General features: G+C 38.8%; 1 protein-coding gene across 1 annotated transcript in view; it reads left to right on the forward strand.

The window, feature by feature from the left end:
- The first annotated feature begins 11,756 nt into the window (after nt 1-11,756).
- The window catches only part of rprd2b (regulation of nuclear pre-mRNA domain containing 2b), a 36,513-nt gene continuing 23,896 nt past the window's right edge, over nt 11,757-24,373 (forward strand). Inside the window, exon 1 of the mRNA XM_081389358.1 lies at nt 11,757-11,972. Coding sequence (XP_081245484.1) covers nt 11,771-11,972 — 202 coding nt within the window. The 5' untranslated portion in view covers nt 11,757-11,770. The remainder of the gene's footprint in view (nt 11,973-24,373) is intronic.

A 24,373-nucleotide genomic window follows, 5' to 3' on the forward strand; every position in this document is an offset into this window, starting at 1 on the left:
GGTACACAGTATCTACAGCTGTAATATTTATGTAACTACACATATGTAATAACCCACAGAATGGTATGTGTAAGTACAAATGTGTAACAGGTTATTGGTAACAACGGTAACACTTTATTTTACGGTGTCCGTGTTACAGAGTAATTACTTAATTAATTACTTAGTAGTAGACGTTGTAATAACATGTAACAAAATGTAATTAACATGTAACTAAGTTATGGAACAGCCTGTACTTACAGATTGTAATTATGCACATGTAACAGGCAGCTACTGTTACACATATGTAATAAGCCGAGTCGGTTACATGCATGTTACAGACTTGGTACAGTGTAATTATATAAGTACTTAGTACTACACAATGTAACACAAGTACTTAGGCTACTAAGGTCGGGAAAAGCCTTCAGTTACACATGGTAATTTTGTACGTTCTGTAGCATTACACATATGTAACATAAAATAAAGTGTATCAAGATTGTACTTAAGTGCACTTCATGTGTATCTACATATTTATCCATCTTAATTAACCCACTAGTTTACAGCTTAAATACGTGCAGTAGCTTCTTAATTACATTAAAATTACAGAATGTTACACAGGTATAAGCTATACTTAAAATAAAGTGTATTAAGATTGTACTTAAGTGTACTTTGTGTATACATACCTTGTCCATCTCTGCCTTAGTTTGATTTAAACTCACTAGTTCACAGCTTGAATACATGCAGTAGCTTCCTAAATACATTAAAATTACAGAATGTTACACAGGTATAAGCTACGTAAAATAAAGTGTATCAAGATTGTACTTAAGTGTACTTCATGTGTATCTATAAACCTTATCCATCTCGGCTTATTACATATGTGTAACAGTAGCTGCCTATTACATGTGCGTAATTACAATCTGTAAGTACAGGCTGTTCCATAACTTAGTTACATGTTAATTACATTTTGTTACATGTTATTACAACGTCTACTACTCAGTAATTAATTAAGTAATTACTCTGTAACACGTACACCGTAAAATAAAGTGTTACCGTACTGGTTCCTCAAGAACTGTCCATTCTGTGGGTTGTGACATACTGTTTGTGTAGTTAGACAAATATTACAGCTGTAGATACTACTGTATGTACCAATGTGTACTTACACTGTAGTTACATACCATGTACACACCAGTTACCATGTAAGTTCACAGGTATTAGGGCCACTTAATATAAAGTGGGACCGAACATTCCTTTTAGACAAACATAGTGGCTATCCCTAACCGTTAACCTCAGACGGCACTAACCAGTTCTGATATTTGGTTTTGCCATGCAGGTGAAATATCATATCAAAATTGGATCAGTATCTTTTGTCAGTCTAGGAACAACATTTTTATCAATTAGATTGAAAGGTTAAGGTAAAGGTTGAAGCTTGAATAAAGTTCTTATCAACCTGTCATTTCCCTGTGATTTTATGGTTAGTTAGTGGTTAGGGTCAGGGTTAGTTCACCCAGCCCCTCTGCTTCCCACCGTCTACCACCATTCAGACACACACACAAATTGGCATCTTGGCAACCAAACCTGATAGGATATTAAATAGTTAACCCTACTAAAACTCTCGTCATTAACTTACTGGTTGGGAACCGTGAACCACATCTTATTAAGAAAATAACACATCCAGAATTCCCTGAATACACTATACTACTCAGTACTCAATGTGTTATTGAGCCATTGCTCTCTATCAACTAACTAGCATTATACTATTTAAAACAATTTAAGGTTATACTTTACAATAAGGTCTCATTTGTTAACATTAGTTTATGTATTAACTAACATGAACTAGCAATGAGGAATGTATTTTACAGCGTTTATTAACCTTTGTTAATGTTAGTTAATACAAACGTTCATGTTCATGTTAGTTCACAGTGCATTAATGTTAACAGATACAATGTTTGATCTTAAAAATGTTTAGTAAATGATGAGATTAACTTTAACTAAGATTAATAAATGCTGTAGAAGTATTATTCACCGTTAGATCATGTTAACTAATGAAACCTTATTGTGTAATGTTACTCTTTTTATATAAAGGCAATTTCTAAAGCCCACATGAAAGTTTTTCTTGATAAAATTTCCTCTCTTTTTTTCAATTTTGGTTGGTGAAAAAGATTTACTTTAACAACTAAAAATAACTGGCACATCTTCTTTCTTCATCTGTGATGGAAAGACTATCCTATTGATCAACCTTATGTTATGCATGTTCTGTTTTTATTTTACACTTTTAATTAACATTAACACCCTTCCATTTCGGTTTTGATCGTGGAGTGATTCTCTATCACAACATCACAGTGAATTTAATTCTGTTCTAATGTTTGGTTTGCATGTTTTATGGAGATATTCCATTGACATAATAGTTTTTTTTTACAGTACAAACTGTAATTCTAACCCTACCCTCCACAGAAAACTTTCTGCATTTTTACATTTTCAAAAAACATCACTTAGACTTATAAGCTGATTTCGAATATCGCCATCTTTGTGGGGACATTCTGTCCCATAACGTACCTAAATCCCAGACACACACTTAGCTTACTCACACACAGAGACAATCATTACATATGGAAAGATTTATCCAGGTAATGCGCGCTCTGAGAGCTGCAAAGCCTGCCATTGGAGGTTAACATGTGCACATGCTCTGTGAAGATGATATTAATATTAATCAGACACATACTAACAGCAAAGAGAGGAAACCACTCACAGATGTTCATTTATTTCTTTGATTCAGACTGTGCATGAATAATTACATGAAAAAAACTATAATGAAAGACTACTTTTTTAAATAAAGTATTGTGTCCAATATCCAATATCAATATTTTTTTTTTAGAATCATGGCACATCATTGGTATTGGTATTCACTACTGAAATGTTGGTAAGGTTAGAATACTAACTGAGCCATGGCTTGCATTAGTTTAAACATGTAAAAACATGCAGTTAACAATTTTATACACAGAATTATAATAGAATTCTGGGTGCCAGTACAGACCAATAATATTTTTGTAAGTCCTTGAGAACTGCTTGTTTGTTTCACTGATAGCACAAGACGTCTGCTGCCCTCATGTGACTGTCAGAGGAAAACGCAGCAAAGTACTACTGGGCAGGTCAATCTCTAAAAATTGCAGTATATATATATATAGTACGTACTACTGGTAAGGTCAATCTCGAAAAAATTGCAATGTATATATATGTATATTGCAATTTTTTAGAGACTGCAATTTTTGCAATCTCTAAAACATTTCCAATATAAATGCATTTAAAACATTTGAATTATTTGAAGAAAACCTCAAAATGATCCATTTCTGGTCAGTGTGTTTTCAATATCTGACAAGTTCCTTTGTTTGTTAGGGGATTCTTAAAGACATGATAGCTTTTGTTACTATATATATATATATATATATATATATATATATATATATATATATATATATATATATATATATATATATATATATATTCTGGCTGTATATTATGTACTAGATTTTATTTTAACTGCATTTACATTTACTCAGAGTGTTAAACTGAAGGGAAGGGGAAGACAGTAATTGCAATAGAATATAATTAATACATAAGACATTAAGGAATAATTTATATACAATTTTATTTTTTGACACAAACAATAAGTGGATTTAAAAGGCTCCTAAGAAACAAGATGATACTTTCATATAGATAAGATTTGGGTAATTAATTTCTATGACTTTGTTGTTTCAAGTGTTTGCAAGAAGAGAATTGAGCACTGTTTGTGAATATTGAGAGGGATAGGTGTTAATAAGCCTTGAGCTTCAGCCTATACCCTTTGGTTTAATCAAAAGTTATGTATATGATGAGTTGAATATTTGTTATTGTATATTTGTTAGTGATAAACCAAATAAACGATATGAAATGAAATTTACTCTCCACTCGGGGGAAATGTTTTTGAGCCAAAAATTACCAAAATATAAATTAAAACAAAGTCTTTTGTTTTTGCCATGGATATTCACACCGAGCGGACAACGCTGAAAGAAGTTCCCCTCCTGTGATCCAGCGAAGAAGAAGATGTCACTATAAGGATGCCGCATATGCGGCGGGCCCAAAGAGTTGCCAGACTTGCATGATGAGTGCCTGCTGTGTCTGGGCCGTGCTCATGTCAAGGCAGTCATGGAGAGGACAGATTGCCAGTTCTGTGAAGATCTGCCAAACAAGAGTCTCTGCGCAAGTCTTGCTGCAATTTTCAGCAACCCAGCCTCATCTGGGAGGCTCTCTCGATCAGCTGACACTGGCCCAGTGCCCGTGTGCTTTTTGTCCTCCACAGCCCCCAATTTCATATTCGGAGGAAAGCTGTTGCCCTTCCCCTGAAGCACGGAACCTGGTCTCCCTCGGATCCATGGAGGATGATGCGATGTCGACGAACGCCTCTGACCGAGGTGCTTGGTCAGAGGCTGTCTTGGATGAGTACGCTTCCCTGTGACCCCAGTGGATGAGGACCTCATGAATATCCTCACTGAAGTGGTGGCTGAGATTGGCCTGAAATGGTCAGCCCCAGTCGGCAGCCTCCTCAGAGACCGCCACCATTTTTCCCCGAGCTGCATGAGGAGTCAACCTAGGCATGGTGCTTCCCTCATTCAACCCAAGCCCATGCCCTGGGAACTCACCTCCCGTGGTCGACGGGGCAGATGAATGTGGGTATGCCTGATCTCATCCCGTCGAAAAGTCCATCGTGGCCCACCGTTGCGTGGATGAAAATCCAATCTGTCCCTGCCCTCTGAGCCTTGTTGCACTACAGCCCACATGGCGGAGAAGGACTACATGGCGGTGGGACACGCTGTGTCGGCCCTGCACACTTTCACCGTCGTGCAGGTGTTCCAGGCCGAACTGCTGAATTCCCTGAATAGGAGGGCCTGGACTTGGAGTCCTTGTGTAAGCTGCATCTGGTGGCAGACCTCGGCCTTCTCGCTGCTAAGAATGTCGCAAAAGGAGTTGGACGGAGCATGGGCAGTCTAGTGGTGCTATAAATCTTCATCTTTGGCTCACCTTGACTGACATGCGTGACGCTGACAAGTCACCGCAGCCTGACGCCCCTGGTAGCCCTGAACCGAGCCGTCTGTTTTAGGCACTAAAACTATCGTGCTCGCCTAATCACTGCTGGATTCCTACTCCCATCTCCAGCATCGCCTCTAATTCATTCTGAACTACCTTTTTTTGTGTTCAGGCAAGCAAAAAGGTCGGCTGCACACTACCACGCCAGGCTCAGTCTCAATGTGGTGTTGGATAAGGTCTGTTCAACCAGGCAGGGACGAGAACACATGAGCAAATTCTGTTTGCAAATTGGCCATGAAGGCTTGTGAGACCTTGCGCACAGCAAAAAAGAGGGGTTCCAGCCACTTGTCTTAATTTTTGGCGTCTTCCTGAACAAACTTCCGAATCATGTTTAGACCATCTGTTTGTGGGTGATAAACGCTGGTGCAAATCGATTTAATGCTCAATAATTCGTAAAGTTCACAAATAGTCTGTGACATAAACGCAGTGCCTTGATCGGTGAGAATCTCTTTCGGGATTCCTACCAGGGAGATTAACTGAAACAGCACGCCCACTACGCTTTTTGCGGAAATATTGCGTAGCGGCACTGCCTCTAGGTATTGTATTGCCTAATCCACCACAAATAATGCAAAGCGATGCCCCCATGCAGATCGTTCTAATGGCCCGATGAGGTCCATTCCAATTCGTTCGAAGGGGACCTGCATAAGATGAAGTGGGCACAATGGTGCTTTTGGATTGGCAGGTGGATTCGCCAAATGGCATTTCCGACAAGACGTGCACCACCTGCACACGTTCTCGTGAATGCCCGGCCAGAAAAATCGGGTCAGCAAATAAGTGTTGCTGATTGTCCCAAATGCCCGGCCATCAGATTAGAATGAGCCGCCTGTAAAAGCATTTTCTGACGGCATTTTGGTATCAACAATTGAGTTGTATCTTGTTTTGACTGAGTGTTTTGGGTCACTCGATACAACTTCTCTTTTAAAATAGCAAAATAATGATATGAGAACGGTCAATTTGGTTGGAGAAGCTGCCCGTCGATAGTACAGACCTGTTCAAAAGCATTTTTGAGCGTTTCATCCTGGGACAGTTCCAGGGAAAAATCATCACTCTCTGTGAGGAATCTCCTTTCAAGAGTGCTCCGTTCCCCTGGCTCATCTCCCATTGGTCCTGGCTCAGCTTCTCCTACCTGAGCGACCACCCCCCTTCCCGCTCCCCTTTCTTCCAAGAGACTTCTGCACATAAATACCCAAATAATACACTAAAATCTGGCCAATTTGTCCCCAAAATTAGCGGATGTCAGAGGTGCGGGCTAACCACAACCTCTACATTATGCTTTTGTCCCTGAAATTGAATAGCCACTGACATTAAGGGGTAGTTCACCACCTCCCCGTGCATGCACCGTACTTTAACCATGCGGCTCTTATCCAGTGCCTCTGGTTGAATCAGTCTGAATGGAGGTTTGGTTATCCTGAATCCACCAAAGCCTGATACGTACCTCTCTTAATACTCACAGGTATCTGATACAGGCCAGCTTGATCAGGGGCGGCCTGTGGAGCATCTGGGACCTGGATCAGTGTCCCCACCTCCATCACCGGACACCGATCAATAAAATGACCAGGGTCCCCGCAACGCTAACAGGCCGACCCAGGCCTCGCCGCTGCCCTAGTGGCGGGAAGTGGGTCAAGGAATTGGCGTGGAGAGAGCGGAGGAACGGGAGTTGCGCCATTACAAAGGGTCTGTCGCTTTCTCCGAGGTCCAGGTCGCATTTCAGGTCTCTATAGACCAGGAGGTTCTGGACTGGCAGTTGTTGTGCCTCTCCGGACAGCAGAGGTATGAGCCGCACTCCGCGGGTGCCCACCCACAGGTTTCAGTGGACCTCTCAAACAGGTCAATGAAGGCCTCTGGATCGTCTTGTGGCTCTTGTTCTTCTTCCTTCCCGGGTTTCGGCACAAGTGTGATAAGGTTCAAAGGTTGGAAGGAAGAAGACAGGGTCGGCGTGACTGGGACTTATATGATTTTATTGGTATAACTTCAAAATAACAACAAACAAAAGTCGCGCACACAGCGCATTCACAGTAGCCTCGCTACAGCACAGACAGTAGTTCACAGACGGGTTCTGCCTCTCTTTACACCAAGTCTCACAGATACTCTTTCCACCAGTTCGTCCTCAGTCCTTCTCTCTCTCCTCATTCTCTTTCCACAGTGGCTTATATCAGGTCTTTCCACGCCAATTACTGCAACAAGACACAGGTGTTTGTCATTTGCACTTGACCTTCTTATACACCGCTCATCTCCTTTCTCTCTCTCCCACTCCAGACCTCGCTGAACCACGCTTCCCTCGCCACACTCGCCCACTAAATTGAAAGTATATGCGGCCGTATAGCTGCCTTTCATACCACCATTGAGGGATGCTCAGTTGGCAAGCATGAGTAATAACGAGTTGTCTGCCGGGCGTGAGGTGATTGAGTCCTCCCCGCCCTCGTCTGATGCCAAAGTGCTCAGGGCACAGGTTATAACACTTTAGGCATTTGATTTTCCTGACCCAGCCCCGGAGGGAGAATCGCATGAACGCCCGTTACTTATGAGGACAGAACTAACTCCTTTCGCTTGTCGGAGCAGCTATTCATCTGCTACGGGGAGGAAAAAAAGGGTATCTGGTGTCAAAGCAAAGGCTTTTTGCACTGGATAGTGGAAGCCATCTGCTTAGCTTACGCTTGTCAGTAGGCAGACTGACCTATAAGTGTTCACGCCCACTCCACTTGGAGTTTGGCTTCATCTTGGGCTTGGTCAAAGGGGTATGTCTATTTAGGACATTTGCATAGCAGCGGGATGTCCTCACAGAATACTTTTGCTAGATTCATCTCAAAATTTTGGATTACTTTTGAATTCATAAAATATATCTTGCATCAACCATGAACTCTTATTAGTAGTATTTTTAATGTTAAAAGGTATGCTAACGAATATACAAAAAAAAACAGGTAAATCGCCATTTGTTCATTCAGCCCACGCTTATTTAACAGCCACTAATCAGCGTGTATGTTTTGTCTAGAGTGTGTAAAGCCATTTACGTACTATTTCAGTTATCCCCGTTGTGTAAATTATAATTGCGCTGAAATATGAAGAAACATAGGCCAATGGGGTTTATAAGTAAGCAGACCAGGGACACTCATCCTACAAATGACAACTCTGCTAACCCTTTGACTTCTGATGATGCACTTCATCTGGATGCCACATCTAGCCCAGCTGATTTCCCCCAGCTGTCTCCCAGTCTATCGTCTATTCCTACAACCAGCACAGCCGAAATCCACTGTTCAAGTGAGTCCTGCAGGGATCTTACCAGATCTAATCAATCTATGAATCCTGCTGTACTGTGTCAAACTACAAAGACACAGGGAACCGGCTCCTCAAAAAAAAAAAAAAAAAAAAGGTCAGATCAACCACAATGGTTCAAAGATTTCCTTTGGCTAACCTTATGTGAAAAGTGGGGAAAACTTTTCTGCATGCAGTGTCTTTTTTTGCGCAATCATTGGACTGGCACTAAATAATACAATTTAACCTGCATTTGCCGTGCAAGGTTTCCATAATTGGAGATATGCTTTAATGTCATTCAGGGAACATAAAAAAAGCAAAAATCAAAGAGAATGTCTGACTCAGTTTCAGGTTTTTCAACCTAGTGTGGCAGTACAGACTCCCAGTTAAAAGCCAAGACATGGCCAAGACATCACTATAGATGGTCAGGAAACCAATAAATTTTACAAGTTAATGTTGGTAAGGTCTGATGACTGCTCAGATATTAAACACTGGTTCAGTGAGAAGAATACAGCACATGTCCCATGGCAAACAATGAGATGATGAATATAATTTTACTCGATGTACTTTGAACGGTTTTGTCTCCCATTCGTGAAGGCTTTTATGCAATACTCGTAGATGAAGCTAAAGACATTTCCAACAAAGAACAACTTGTGACTTTGCTTTAGTGGGTGGACGACATACAAAATTCAAGAGGATTTCATAGGACTTTTTGATTTGCCAGAAATCGATGCTCACACAATTTTCAGTGCAATAAATGACATTTTGATCCGCTGCAATATAATGTGTGATTTGTGCAGAAGACAGGCATACGACGGCGCAGCGAACATGTCCGGTCACTTGGCAGGCGTCGATGCATGTTTTAAAGAGCACAATCCTACGGCTGTCAATGTGCACTGTTTAGCACATTGCTTGAACTTATGCCTTCAAGATGCTGGGAAAAAATGTAAGCTGATACGAGATGCATTGGATATTGTGCAAGAAGTGACTCAAAAAACGAAACCATGCATTCGAAGCATTAAAAAATTAAATGAGCTTAAAAAACGCTTAAAACCTAAGAACCCTCTGTCCAACGCGATGGACTGTATGCACCGCTGCAGTGAAATCAATCATCGACAACTATTCTGTTCTGGTAACCCTAATGACAGAAATCACAGAAGAATCACATGATGAATGCGGTAGGAAATCTATGGGCGTTTTGGTCAACCTACAAAGATTTACCACGTATTTCAGTCTGCGTCTTGCTTACATGATTTTCTCTTGAACCGAACAGTTATCCAAGGCATTACAAACAACTGACACGACACTACAAGATGCTTCAACTGCAGTTGCAATCACACGAAGTTTTATTCAATGGCAAAGGTCTCATGATGCATTTCAAGCTTTTTACATCAGTAACAGAGGCCTCCAAGGACTTGACAGACGCTCCCAGGTTGCCAAGGCAGCAGAAACTACTCCTAAAACTTGGCGGAAGCAACAATGAGCATGAATTTCAAAGTCCTTCAGAATATTACAGACAACAGTATTTTGAGGTCTTTGACTTAATGATTTGCGATCTTGGTCGTCATTTTGACCAGAAAGACTTTAAGGTAGTGGTGGAATTGGAGAAACTCGTTTTCACAACTGCCTCTGGAGAAGAGGTGACTCTCCAGCCCTCTATAATGTCTTTGTATGCGGCAGATTCTGACTTTGAGAATTTATGTGCACAGTTGAGCATGTTGCCAGACATTATCAAGGTGTCCGGCATTCAAGATAAGTCTGGAATTTCAGTTATGGCTTTGAATACTGTCGCTGGTTCAAAAACATTTCTATCAGAAGTGCACAAACTACTGAAACTGTTTTTCACAATTCCTGTCACAACAGCATCAGCTGAAAGATGATTCTCATGCATGTATAATGCCAAGTGCAAAGGGTTAAAATTAGGCCCATACTTTCTTTTGATACGTTCCGCGAACCATGCCGGCTACGTTTTATACGTTGCCCAGTGTGTCAGCTATCGGCGTAATGTCGAGAGGCCGATCTCGAAAGGGAATGTCTCGGGTTACTCAAGAAACCATGGTTCCCTGAGAGGAGACAACGAGACATTGCGTAGGCTGCAGTGTAAAAACCTTCCAAGTGTTTGTTGTATGCTATCGCTCAGTCGAAAGATCCGGACCTTCCCATGCCTGAGTGCCATTGGCCCAACGCGTCAGCTATCAATGCAATGTCTCATTCGCTCCTCTCAGGGAACCATGGTTATCCGAGATGTTTTCGGAACACTTGTCAATAGCAAAATAGGGAGAATGCACTGACGTCACCTTCCTGCCAGAACACACTCTCTCAGCCGGACTGTGTGGCAGAAGAGCTGCTGCGTGACTGCATTTAATATGGGAAACTGCGAAAACGCGAGTAAAATGAACAATTATTTGAAGCTGGACTCAGTTCCTTACAACTTACCAAAGATTCAGTGATCCATGGATATTGACATGCAGATCACTTATAATTTTCCACAGCTGATGTTGTCTTGAGTTTTGTTTGTCCACTGCAATTTCTTGGAAAGATATTTTTGCAGTGTTTCATCAACAGAATAATCCAAAAACACGTTAAATAACAGTACAACCCACTAAAAAGATGAACTGTATGTCTAGTCTATCCCTCACAGCCTCGCTTTCATTCCCATTAAAAATCAAAGATGGTTCTGTGAATAAGGTCTGTTGCAGGACCATGCAACTTGGCAAAAAATAATACAAAATAATAATAAGGAAGCAATATTTAGCTTACCCAATCTTTCCTTAGGCCAAAGACATTTAAAATCTTGAATGAAATGTATCCATCAAATTGCTTTTTACATGAGAGATTTCATTGGGAAAACAATTCATATGGATTTTGTGAGAAAGAAATTGAAACGGCAGAACATGTTTTTATCCGATGCGAATTTGTACATGAATTTTGGCTTTCATTTCAGAGTTGGATACAATTCTAAAGATATATCGCTACATCCTTTGAATGTAATCTCAATTAAAGTTGCAGGCTAATGTAAAAAACACTTTATCCACAGATGTAAGCACTAATAGATTAAACCCCATTTCAACGGATGGAAGAATGATTTGAAGCTATTTGCAAAATCTCTTCAATGTATGGCAGACAGAAATGCCATGAAACTTCTTTCTGCTGGACTTGTTTATGTTAGAATAAGACTCTCATTCCCTTTGTTTTTTATTCTTACTTTTAAATGCTGTATCAACACGGAAACATGAGCATGATTACTGAAGTATGCTACTTGAGGTCAGTTAAACAAAAAAACAGAATTTAAGATATAATGCTATTTAACAATGTTGCCCTCTGCTGGTGGTTTGTAAATGTGCAGCGGCGCCCTCTGCTGGTACAGCGGGATAAATGGTGATTAAATCCTCCATGCGGCTCTGTTTGCACTGGCAGTGAAGGGAAGATGGCGGCTGGACCCGGAGCGGCCAGTACTGGTCACAGCGGTGGCCGTGGCTCGTCTGGCGCGTTAGAGTCATCGCTGGACCGGCGATTTCAAGGAGTCACCAATACGATGGAGTCCATCCAGGGATTGTCCTCGTGGTGCATCGAGAATAAGAAACACCACAGCCTCGTCGTGCGCTGCTGGATGAAGTGGCTGAAGAGATGTGAGTTGCTAATGTTGCTAATAAACGCACACAACGCACAACACTAACGGGATCTGAATGCAAACCTTGTCCCGATGACAGTGCATTTTGTGTTTCGATGCACAGCGTTTGAGAAATGTCAGTTTGATGTGAACGCGCTGGTGTGTCTCGCGTGCACGCTGAGATGAATGTTGATTTTACACTAAAGCTCAGTGCAGGGTCGCTCTGCAGGCCTGGGCATTTGAAACAGAAAGTTGGACACACTTCAGCAGGTTTAAAGAGTCTTTAGAAGCATTGTGCATGAACATATGTGGTGCAAACTCATTAGAGTAACAGATGCGTGAGCCCCACACAGATAAACAAGCGCTGGTCAGTGTGCAGTTCAGATAGGCAATCAAGATGTCAGTTTGTTTTGGGAGTGTATTGTGATGGGAGTGTGAATATCTAGTGACTGGTCGTATCAACTTCCCTTGTATAGAACTCCAAAGCTGACAAAATAATGAATAAATAAATAGACGACGAAATGTAAAATAAATAAATACATAGTCTAAATAAATATACAAAGAAATGTAAAAAAAAAATCCTTATTGATGTAACATGTAGATCATTAGTATACAGACAAAAAAAATGCTGAAATAAATAAATGAAGACAAATACATATATACACAAATAAATGTGGGGAAAAGTACATTATATAAATAAGGAAATAAAAGTTGTAATACTCATTTATTTTTAATTTATATATAATTACTCATATATATATATATATATATATATATATATATATATATATATATATATAGCCTATGTATTTATTTAAAAAAAATCATTTTTTCCTTTATTTATGTATCATTTTGTCTGCTTAGGATTTCCATACCCGTGCGATTCTTCCTACTGTTGCATACTTGTCATTGACTCATCTGAAGGTTACAACCTTTTTCAAATAACAAGATGTCATATTTGATTTAAATCACTAGCTATAGTTCACAGTCCTGCAGTCAGTGTTTGCACAGAACTTCAGTTTAAATAATCCTGAAGTTATATTTTATAAGTTGACCCAGAGCACTCCAAAATGTTATGCTTTTGAAGTGAGATTATGATTTTGTGATTCCAAACGCTTTATAACAAGGTTGCATGCATTATTTGCACATTTAACACGCACTTGCCTACGTCACACTAAATTCTGTATCGTGACTTTATGAATATCTTTTTTCACACAGTTGTTCATCTTTGTTAATGTTAACTTAAATAAACATACTTTTATCCATTGTTAGATCATGTTAGTTCTTTCCTAATGGTGTTACACCACTTTTATTTCATCATAAAAATGAATTGGTAAATGGTCCACCGATAGTGTTGTTTTTTTTTACCGATAACGATAGCTACATTAGCCCTCTCTGGCCGATACGTTTTTAAGATAGATACTGAATTAAAACAAACATAACATAAAACGGTGCTGAACTTTATTGTAAAAATTGAATAACATTACTGAACTATGAAAATATACTGTAGGCCTTTTAAAATATATATATGAATCTATTAATTATACCTTGGTCATTCATGTTAGTTCATTGTGTATTAACTAACGTTAAGAGACACAACTTTAAAATGTAAAAATGTATTAGTAAATGTTGCAATTACCAATGAACAATACTTTTGTTAACCTTAGTTAAAGTTACAAATGGGATTTTATTGTAAATTGTAACCATTTCAAATAAATCCAAACAGTCATGCTTAAAGTTGGCCATATTTAAATATTTACATAAAGCCATGTGTACACATGTAGCCTATGTTGTATGTATAGGCCTACTCTCACACTTTATTTGCTTCTATTTTAGAACACATGATTAGGCTATCTAATCAAAATATGCATTTATATATATGTGACGATAAAAAAATTACTGAAATTACAATACATTTCTGAATTTTTTATATGTTTCTGTCGGCTGCATGACGATACAGTTTGCTTTCTCATGACACTAGCTTTAAATGTGCAACTTCGCTGCATAACGAATGCATAAAAGCAACCAGCTGGATATAAACTAATGCAAATAGATGGTAACAATCGTGACAGTAAACATTTGGGTCTGACTTTTTTGTGTTTTTGTCACATTTGTTTATTTTAACTGCTTGAGGTACTACTAATGTTAGCAGCCTCGATGGCAAACCTACTGCTGTTCTTCAATATTGCAGCATCTGTCAACAAATGTATTACTTTGTAATGCTATAAAAAGCATGTACGGTAGTGTACTTTATAACATAGGCTACCATTTTGTTGTCTAATGTCCACATCTGAAGCGTCGCGCTCTATGCTGTGCACAGCCTCGTGTCAAAACAAACACCGTGAGGCGTCTGTGATAGTTTTTTAGTTGGCCTCTAGAGGCCGCTCTCGTATTGTGTAATGGCAGCAGACCCGTCTCAGCGTCTCAATGTCATTCTGTATAGGTCAGTGGGCGTGACACTGTTTGAGAGGGTCTCTTTTCACTGTTACACCGGTGATGCACAGCTGTTACTAAGCATGACGGTGAAGATGGATAGGTTAAACTTGAATTGATAGCTGTCAAATTATTGTACATTGTTTCCTAGGGATGCACCGATATGAAAATTTTGGCCGATATCGATATCCGATATAAATTTTTCTGTTGTGGCCGATGACCGATATTTACCGATATCAATATGTGTTTTTAAAAAATGTTTCTGAGATGATAAAAGTTTGTACATACTGAATTTCTTCCTTTATTTTCAGAATGTATTTTATTTCCAAATAACAAGGTTACAGGGCTACCATAAAACATAAGTAACCAACTTTTACCACTTATCAAGCATGCCAGTATTCATGGCAACATGTTTTCAGCTCTGTGCACTCCAGTTAAACTCAAATTTGAGAAAAAAGCTAAATCAAAATATCCAACACATATCCTGACTGTTTGTGCACATTTTTATGTGTAAATGTCCAAACCCTGAAACAAGGTTTCTACCAAGCAAACATAAAAAAAACAAGTCAATTTTAAGACCCATCTATAAAAATGTTCAAACAAAAATGAGAACTGTGACATAATTCACCGTAATTCAAAAGACATGGTGGTCTTTGTACATTCTCCAACTTAAAGCAGCAACAATTTACTCAAAAGTAAATGTCCCAAACAAACAGGGTTTCCACCTAAACACTGTGCAGTAAGTTATAGTCCAGGCCTACTTCATCACCAAAGGCAGGTTTTTTTTTTTTACAGAGAGAAGCATTTCTGCTTTCTCACACTGGATCCTGTTTCTCTTTTCATCAACAATATGTGATGCAGCAGAGAAGAGACGTTCGCTGTCCACACTTGTACATGGAGCTGAAAGGTACTTGCGTGCTGCTTTAGCCAGGGCAGGAAAGCGAGACATGTTGTATAACAATTAGCTTTTTTATTTAAGTAAATTTATTTTAGTAACTCTATAGAATTCACAGCACGTTAATAATAAAAAAGAACTGCACAAAAGACTTCATTATTTGAATTAAAGACTGAGTCTGATAATACTATTACTATTACTAATACTATACTATTCCATCTAGTCGCCACATCTTGTTGTAGCATCATGGTTTTCGTGCCTAACTCTTGCTGTATGTCTCTCAGCCGAGAGGTAGCGAGCTGAGAGTGGCGAAAATGTCTGACAATTTTCCTCCCGATCGCCACACAGTCAGAAATGCTCCGCTGGCTTAGCACTCCGTCATCACTGCTAGCTGCAGCATGTGAGCCATGCAGCCCAGGCTTTTAACGCCGCACTCCTCCATTGCCTTCTGCATATTCCGCGCATTGTCACGAAGCACAACATGTACATTGTCTTTTTTAATTTTCCACGTAGCAAACATGCAGTCAAATGCGCCAGCGATGGCGACTCCCGTATGCGATCCTGCAAACTCGTGCGCATGTAAAACAGCTCTCTTCATTTCAAAGTTTTCATTAATCCACTGAGCAGTAAGGCTCAACATACTCATCTGACTTATATCCGAGCTCCATATATCCGTCGTGAAGCTAATGTCAGTCACATTGTCCAACAATTTGGGGATATGCGTGGCCACGACTTCGTACAAAGCAGGGAGGGAGACGTCGGAAAAGTAGCGCCGACTGTAGCGGGGTTCAATATGCTCTATCAACCGCCGAAATCCCCGGTCCTCCACTATGGAAAAAGGCTGGTCGTCAAGAGCAATCATTTCCATTACCTTGTCGGTTATTGATCTGGCTTTTGCGCTGTCCTTGGCAAATTTCTCGGTCTTGTCGAGTACCTGCTGTATCGGACTCCCAGCTGCAGCTGCTTTCGTGTTTGCCTGCTGGCTAATGTTAGCAGCATTTTTTTCCTGCAATTGTTTGTGTAGGTCTGGGTGGCGGTTTTTCAAATGACATATTAAATTTGTGGTGTTGAATGACTTGACGCGGCACCCTCCTCGCATTACCTCGACTTTGCAGGTGTTGCAAACTGCTTTTCGAGTGTCTTCTTTCGACACCGTGAAAAACGCCCACACCGCTGACATTTTTTCTCCTCTTCAGTTTAACATCCCACAATCATGTGCTGCCTTTGACACTGACACTGCCGCGTATCACGTGCACAAACAAATACACACGACCAAATCCCCCTCTCCCGACACAGCAACTAGATGGATACACATCGGTTGTGGTTATCGGCCCAATTTTACTCATCGAACCGATGCCGATAGGTTAAAAATGACGAACATCGGCCGATATCGATATTTATGCTGATATATCGTGCATCCCTAGTGTTTCCCATACATTGGTTCACAATATCAACACAGCCTTTTGGAAAATCTGTTTGTGGTTGGCATTGACATCATTGAATAAACATGAGCACCGCACGTGTCAAAGTCAAGACGCGGCGCTGGTATTTTTATATGATCGTATCTGAAGTGAACTGACAGTGTTTAGAAAAGTGTCGATGTTATTTCGATTGAATCTTTCTTTATCTTTCCTGATAAAGCGGCGTTTATGAGCTCTGCTTTGTGTACAGCCGTTACCGGGGAAACCGCTGTTTCTGCCGCTCCTAAAGCGCCTCCTGCTGGCAGCTCTTTGTAAACAGCCTTGCAAACCTGTATTAATACTAATGTGGATTTTTTTCTACAATATTCACCCAGCACTATAATGAACTTTCACGTGCATCTGATTGACAGATAAACTGGACGCTTATGTTGTTAATGGTGTGGTTATTTCAGCAAAAAAATTGCTTCATTCATAACAACATTAAGTTAAAGAGGGCAAAGTTTATCATTTAACTGAACTGTGTGCATGAATTTTAGACTCTTACAGGGCGTATTGCTTTGTCCATGCCATAAATGAACATCCTTGAATGAGTATACTTTCCTGAGCCATAGAGAGAAAGAGTTGCGACACTTTTTGATGTCGCCGCTATGGCTGTCACGTGGTTCATGTAAGCCCCAATAGTTCCAAAACATACGCTGGCTGTCATGTTCTTCTATGGGACAGACAGCAGCGATGGCATTATTGAACGGTAAATATAAAATAAAACACACACCCAAGTACTTTTTCAGCTTTTATTGCATTATTGCATTTTGTTAATGACAGTTTTGCATTTGGAGAGGCAGGGTGACAACGAAATACTGTATATTACTAATTACTTAGATAAGTTTTAGGCTATATTTTTGGAGGGAAAAGCTTAGTGTTCATGTTCACATGGGTAGCAACTTTTATTTAATTGAATTTTTGGGATATACTAACTTTTCATTATGTGACCTGTTGGCTGAGTGGTGAATGCTGCGCGTCGAGTTGTTCCAGAGGTAGCGCAAGTTTCTGAAATATCGACCTCTTTTAAATTGTCAACTGTCTATATTGTAAAAAGTTGCTATAAAGGTGGTAGCGATTCATTACCGAACTAATTAGATGCTACCTTCACAGCTGGCGAAGTCGCGCTAGCTAACTAGCAAGCAGGCAATGCTAGAAAATTGGCTGAAACAACCAAGATCAAATATAAATAATTACGCTGTGCATATACAAATGAAGACCAGTATAAGCATTGCAAAGGGCCTCTGATACAATATAGACAGTTGACAATTCAAAAGAGGTCGATATTTCAGCAACTTACCTCTGGAACAACTTGACACGCAGCAATGTAAATGAATGGGGTCCAACACCCAAATGGCAGTGTTTGGAACTAATCCGATCTTCAAATCCCGGAAGTAGGCGGTTAAAAGCGCCGCCATTTTTTACAACGGAGGTCTATGAGAGTGTCGCAACTCTTTCTCTCTATGGCTCTGGTGTTTTCTATTTGCTGCATCACTGTTCTAGGATGCTGTTAATATGCCGTTACATTATTTGGCGAAACTTCATGAGCAAAAAAGGTCCATTGTCTATATTAGTGATGCATGAAAGTCCCTTTCAAACCTAGCTTCTTCTTTTTTTTGGATCACATGTGTGTTTGCGAGACCAACTTGAACATGGGTGAAATCTGCATGGGGAACTTTGAGTAAAAGGACATTGAGTCTTTTAAGTGAAATGCTATGTAAGGACATGATTAAATTATGCAGATGTACTGTATTTCCATTATTTCCACTGGTGATGGATATATAAAGCTGAGCTGACTTCTGAATAAATATGTTGTTAATAGAATTGTGACAAGTGAACATTGTAACCCTAATCCTATGACGCATGTAATCTTAAATCAAAATGTCATAACTTTCAAGAATATTAGGGATGCACAATATTATCAGAATGTCATCGGCATTAGCCCAATAAAGGCTTAAAATGCTCCATTGGCATCGGCTCGATATGAAAAATTAACCTGATATGCCTTGCTGATAAGATGACGTGTTGATAATGCGCCTGCGATGACTCGCGTGTGCAAGGAGTGCTAGCGATAAGATCACGTCAGCAGTGTGGTCATTCTTGAACTTTTTCATGTATGGTGATTAATTCACTATTTTGGATTTGCGCCTTTGCTTAAGCTTGTGAATGCGAGTACAGAAGGATGTGTCTGGTTTGCTATACCCATCAACAGTCATATGAAACGCTTAAACGTGTATTTGACACACAAACAATGCGGACACCCACTGTCCTGCAGAGTTTAGTTCAAACCCTAATCAAACACACCTAAACCAGCCGATCAAGCTCTTCAGGATCTCTTGAAAAGAGAGGGCTCTTTCTACATCCCGCATTACTACAAACTACTACGCCTAGTACAAGTTATGCCTCCTGTGAAAAAACAAGTGTAAATAAATATCAATAACTGAAATAATTTTGTTATATGTATGAAAGGTTTGTCATAAGGCTAACTTTCATTGCTTTCGAATCTTGCGAAGTAGGAAATAACAGCTATTGGTATTAGGCTACATAAAAATATATTATACAATCAAATTAATACAGACTCATGGTAATTATAGCTAAAAAACTAAACCTTACCCTAACCCTTCCCCTTCCACAAAATTCAAATTTACTGTCTAGTTTCATAATTGAAATACTTTAAAAACTGAGGAAAACAAACAGGATGACTTGTGGTGTCTGGTGATCTAATCAAATTGTGTGACATGCTCTCATTCTCAAAAAAAATTGACTACATTTAACTAAATTTGGCTTAATGTGTTTTGTGAATTATGATACAACAAAACATTATTACATTTAAATGTTTGTTTTAAATAAATGTTTGTTGACTTTTGTATGTTCATGCCAACAAATGAAAGTTTATTGTAAACTGTTACCAAACTAATTGAATGGTTTTTCTGAGGTAAATGTAACAACAACAACAGGCTACGTGACATTTCTTATAGCGGAAACCTGTCTAAAGGTAGGAGTCACTTCTCCGCTTTCTGAGCTTTTGCCTGAAGGTTAGTCTTGTGTGAACTCTCCTCTGCCGTTTGGTGGATTAATTTATATCTACAAGAAGAATTTTCAATGTTCAACTGTTTCGAAATTGAAGCTATAAACCCTGTTGCAGTCGCTTAAGTGAATCGACCCCCTGAAACCAAACAAAGAGGTCCAGGACTTTTCTGATCTTTTGAGTGAAATGTCTACAAAATATGAATGCTTTGTACTTTTTGGTTATTTTAATATGCACATTTGCTGTGGTAATGTAATTTTTTTTTTAACTTGTTTGATTTAAAACAATGTTTAAGGTTGAACAGCCTAGCCATAAACTGGGCCACATGTCTTAACTCATAATCTGCAAAATGATGATACAAAAGTTTGAGCAAATTTTTTCTGACCACATGCCTATCATTTTTAAGACTTCTACTGCCATCCAACCTGTACTTGTATGTGACTCCATTTGCTGGTCAAGGAGTCTTAAGTGCTGTGACTAATGTTGAATTTTCTGCGGAGTTTAAAACAAATTGTGATTATTTGATGTTGGAAATGTCTTTGCATCTTTGTGCATCTCGTGTTGAACTCAAGTAATTGACAGCTTCAGTGTTTATACTGGCAGCAATCTTTGCTCACTTTCTGTTCATATATTTGCATGCTGCTAACAACACATTGCAAAGTTTCTGGATTGACAACCGTATTCAAATATGCAAATGAATTTGGATGGACGGAACAAAACAATATGATATTGTTTGTCAAATGATCTGTGCATTAAGTCTTGGAGTGTAAATGTAAAATAATAGACCTGCCACTTTTTCTATGTAATGTTACTTTTTGTTATTACTAACTTTCATTTTACGGATTTTTCTAAGTTACACTTTTTTTATGATCTGTCCTAACAGTGAATTTAAAGTTAATATTACAAACTGTTTCTTTGCATTTATTTTGGATTTGTTGTCAGTAATGGGCTTGCAGTTCACATGCTGTCACAACTTTGTACTGTGTGTGTGGATAACCGTGTTTGTCCGCCACAACCAAAGACCATTTTTGACCCAGGAAAAACTCACCTTTATTGCTGTGAAAAGTAATACTTATATAATTACTTAGAATATAATATAATTTAATTTCAATACAATACAGTACGGTCTGATTAAACCCACAAACCTTCATTTTGGATGAAGGGGGACCTTTGACTATTTTTGTGTGCTTCAGAACAGTAGCCTACTTATTTATATTCTTTACTTCCAGACAATTTCTGACTCTCTCCACACCAGACAAGGAGACATGACACTCATTTGCTGGCATTTTTTTAAGTGCTTACATTTCTCATATTTGGATGGAAAGATGTGATGGAAATTGAAACTGCACAGTTCTTTTCTCACAGTCACAGTTACATAATAAACCTGATAATCAAATATATAAGCAAAGAAATATAATAGCATTTTCAATTTAAAAACATTTTTCAAGAGTCCAACAAGTAGGCTTAGACAAAATATGTACAGTACCAGTCAAAAGTTTGGAAACATTACTATTTTTAATGTTTTTGAAAGAAGTCTCTTATGCTCATCAAGCCTGCAGTAAAAAAAAAAAAAAAAAAAAAAAACAGTAATATTATGAAATATTATTACAATTTAAAATAATGGTTCTCTTTTTTAATATATTTTAAAATGTAATTTATTTTTGTGATGCAAAGCTGAATTTTCATCAGCAAGTACTCCAGTCTTTGGTGTCTTATGATCCTTCAGAAATCATTCTAATATGATGATTTGATACTCAGTTATTATCAATGATGGAAACATTTGTGCTGTTTAATATATTTTTTTGGAATACTTTTTCAGGATTCATTGAGTAAAACGTTAAACATTAAAAATAGTAATGTTTCCAAACTTTTGACTGGTACTGTATAAATGATACTTTTTTATAGGAAGTAAAAGTTTTTTAGTTTCATTGTAAGAACATCCCCCTTCAGGTTGTGGTTTGCGTGTCTTTTTGCTGTGAAATCTTTACTGATTTTTATAAAGTAAATCTAAGAATAACTTTTATATTGTTAGTAATATTGAACACTGAAGCAAAAAAAAAAAAAAAATTGTTGATTTATCCATACATTATTTTTTGGAATAAACAATGTTGAAATGTGACCATCAAATATAATCCATCAGGCTTCTGTGGAACATTTATTCATCTCTCAATCATCATTGTAAGCAATTAAATAACATCTTACTAAGACATATTATTGGGATATATAGAGTGACAGCTGATATTTATTAGGGATGAGTCACGATTTTCAAATATTCGATTAGTTGATTTAATTATAAAATATCGAATGGGTAGATTGATTATTGTCTAAAGAAAGAAAATCCCCATGTTTTTGGTGGTGATGCGTCCATGTTACCAGAGAGTGACAATGCCAGTAACGCACCTAAAAGCTGTCAATAAACTCAGACAGAAGAACATATTTTCTCATACCATGTGAGCGGAGTGGTAATATTTCCTCGAGAGCGTCTTTCTGAAGATTCCGCTTCGCTCGCTCAACCCAGAATGCCCTTTGTGACACACTATTTCAAAAATACATGAAATAAGGGGCTGCCCCCGACTAAAGTTTTTTCTAGTCAACTAGTAGTTGTTCATTTAAGCCATTATTAGTCGACTTATCACATATTTATATTAATTTAATTACTTAATTACGGTTATGTAATATATATATATATATATAGCCATTTCCTCACTCAAGCGCATGCATAAAGCTTGCCACGAAAAAACGGTAAAAGTAGGCTAATGATTATGAATGTGTCAGATAGGGCTGTCAACGAATATTCTAAATTCGAATATATATTCGAATAGTTTTAAAAAACAGAAATTCGAATGTGAAAATTAATATTCGAATGTGGAAAAACGCCCGCGGTAGCAGAGGCGCGGCTGTCAGCTTTGCGAGTGGGCGCGCTGCCTGAGAGGTCAGGGACAGGTAACAGGAAGAAACGTTAACGGTAAACAGAAACATTACTAAAGAGTACTGAGCTACTGACTAAATAGATATTGCGCAGCATGAATAAGGTAGGTTAGATACAGCAGTTTCATGCACTGCAGGCTTCCACTGGTTTGATTATTTACCGTTTCATGTCAAGGAAAAGTAAAAATTTTACCACAGCACAGCTCGCTCGGAGCGTTCAATGTCGGATTCGCGTCTAGTTGGACTCCTAAACATTTTGAATTTGCGCGTCAAAAGCAAAAGTTTGATGCTCGGAGAGCGTGACGCCTCATTCGCGCCACAAGACCTCCAGACGCGCGTAAACGCGTCTTTACATTGACTTAACATTGAAATCACTCGCGCCAGACGCTCTATTCGCGTTTGGTGTGTGAACGCAGCGGGTGAGGGCGAGAGAGAGAAAGAGTGCTTGCGAGTGAGCGAGCAAGAGTGAGTGAGGTCTGCGGTCTTGGCCATTAGGGGATTTACTTGTTTGTTTTTGTGTATGTAATACGTTGTCAAATATGTTTAAACTTAAATAAACTACCTATACAAGTAGTTATGTCTCTTTGTATTAATTTGTCCTGTTATTGACGTAATGTACGTCATTGACAAAATGCGCAACCAGATGTTCGAATAGTTCGAATATTCGTGTGTTTTTTAGAGGGAATATTCGAACGTAATTTTTGAGCAATTTTGACAGCCCTAGTGTCAGATATAGCAAGGAGACATTTTAATTGTTTATTAAAAAACTAAATGTTTTCTGTGTCAGTTTCGGCTGCAAAGATGAAGTTGACGATGCTGCTGACTCACCATCTTCACAGTAGTGAACGCGCCTATAGAGAGAAATGCACATTTCATACGGATGACATAAGCAGAGACTTGTCTGTTTCTTTTCGTTTTGAGTTGTTTTGTTGAAAAGTAGAAATTTCAAGCTTTCTATTTATAAATATTTCTCATGTCTGGTAAAAGTCTAGCTACAGTCTGACGCAGTGCGCAATGTTTTTTTTTTTTTTATTCGAGAAGGAATGTCGGAAGGCAGTGACCGTGCTCGGGGTATTTTTCAGCATTTTAAGAGGACCAAATCTGAGGTGTGGACATATTTTGGCTTTTACAAAAGTCGTGAGTGAAACTTAAAGGAGAAGTCCGGTCAATTTTAACATTGAGCTCATTTTTTTGTACATTTGGAGTGCTGTCAATACAGAGAACAACGACAAAAATCGGTGTTGCCTACACCGAGTTATTCTATTTTTAAAATTTGCACCCTGTTGACTTCAATGGGGCAAGTACTAAACCTGCTTTTAGGCTCTTAACATCCTTGATGTGTCATTACAAGTGCACAGAAAATGTGAGTGATTCCTTCTGAGTGAACACGAGTGAATCTGACTGCAGTAGATGTGAAAGATATGTATAAAAATGATGTTATTTAAGCCAGCGCAAATACCTGTTTACATCCTGTTTTCGGTCGAAGTCCACAGTAATCGATTGCCGAGTTCACGCACATAGGTTTAGTTACCTATGATCACGCACGTGAACTCGGCAATCGATTACTTTGGACTTCAATCGAAAACAGGATGTAAACACAGGTATTTGCGTTCTCCTTTAATCTAGGATGGTCATTACAATAGGGGGGAAACATTCAAATCTGGGAGTCGTCTTGT

Source organism: Scardinius erythrophthalmus (assembly GCF_964197995.2).
Source record: "Scardinius erythrophthalmus genome assembly, chromosome: 16".
NCBI lineage: Eukaryota > Metazoa > Chordata > Actinopteri > Cypriniformes > Leuciscidae > Scardinius > Scardinius erythrophthalmus.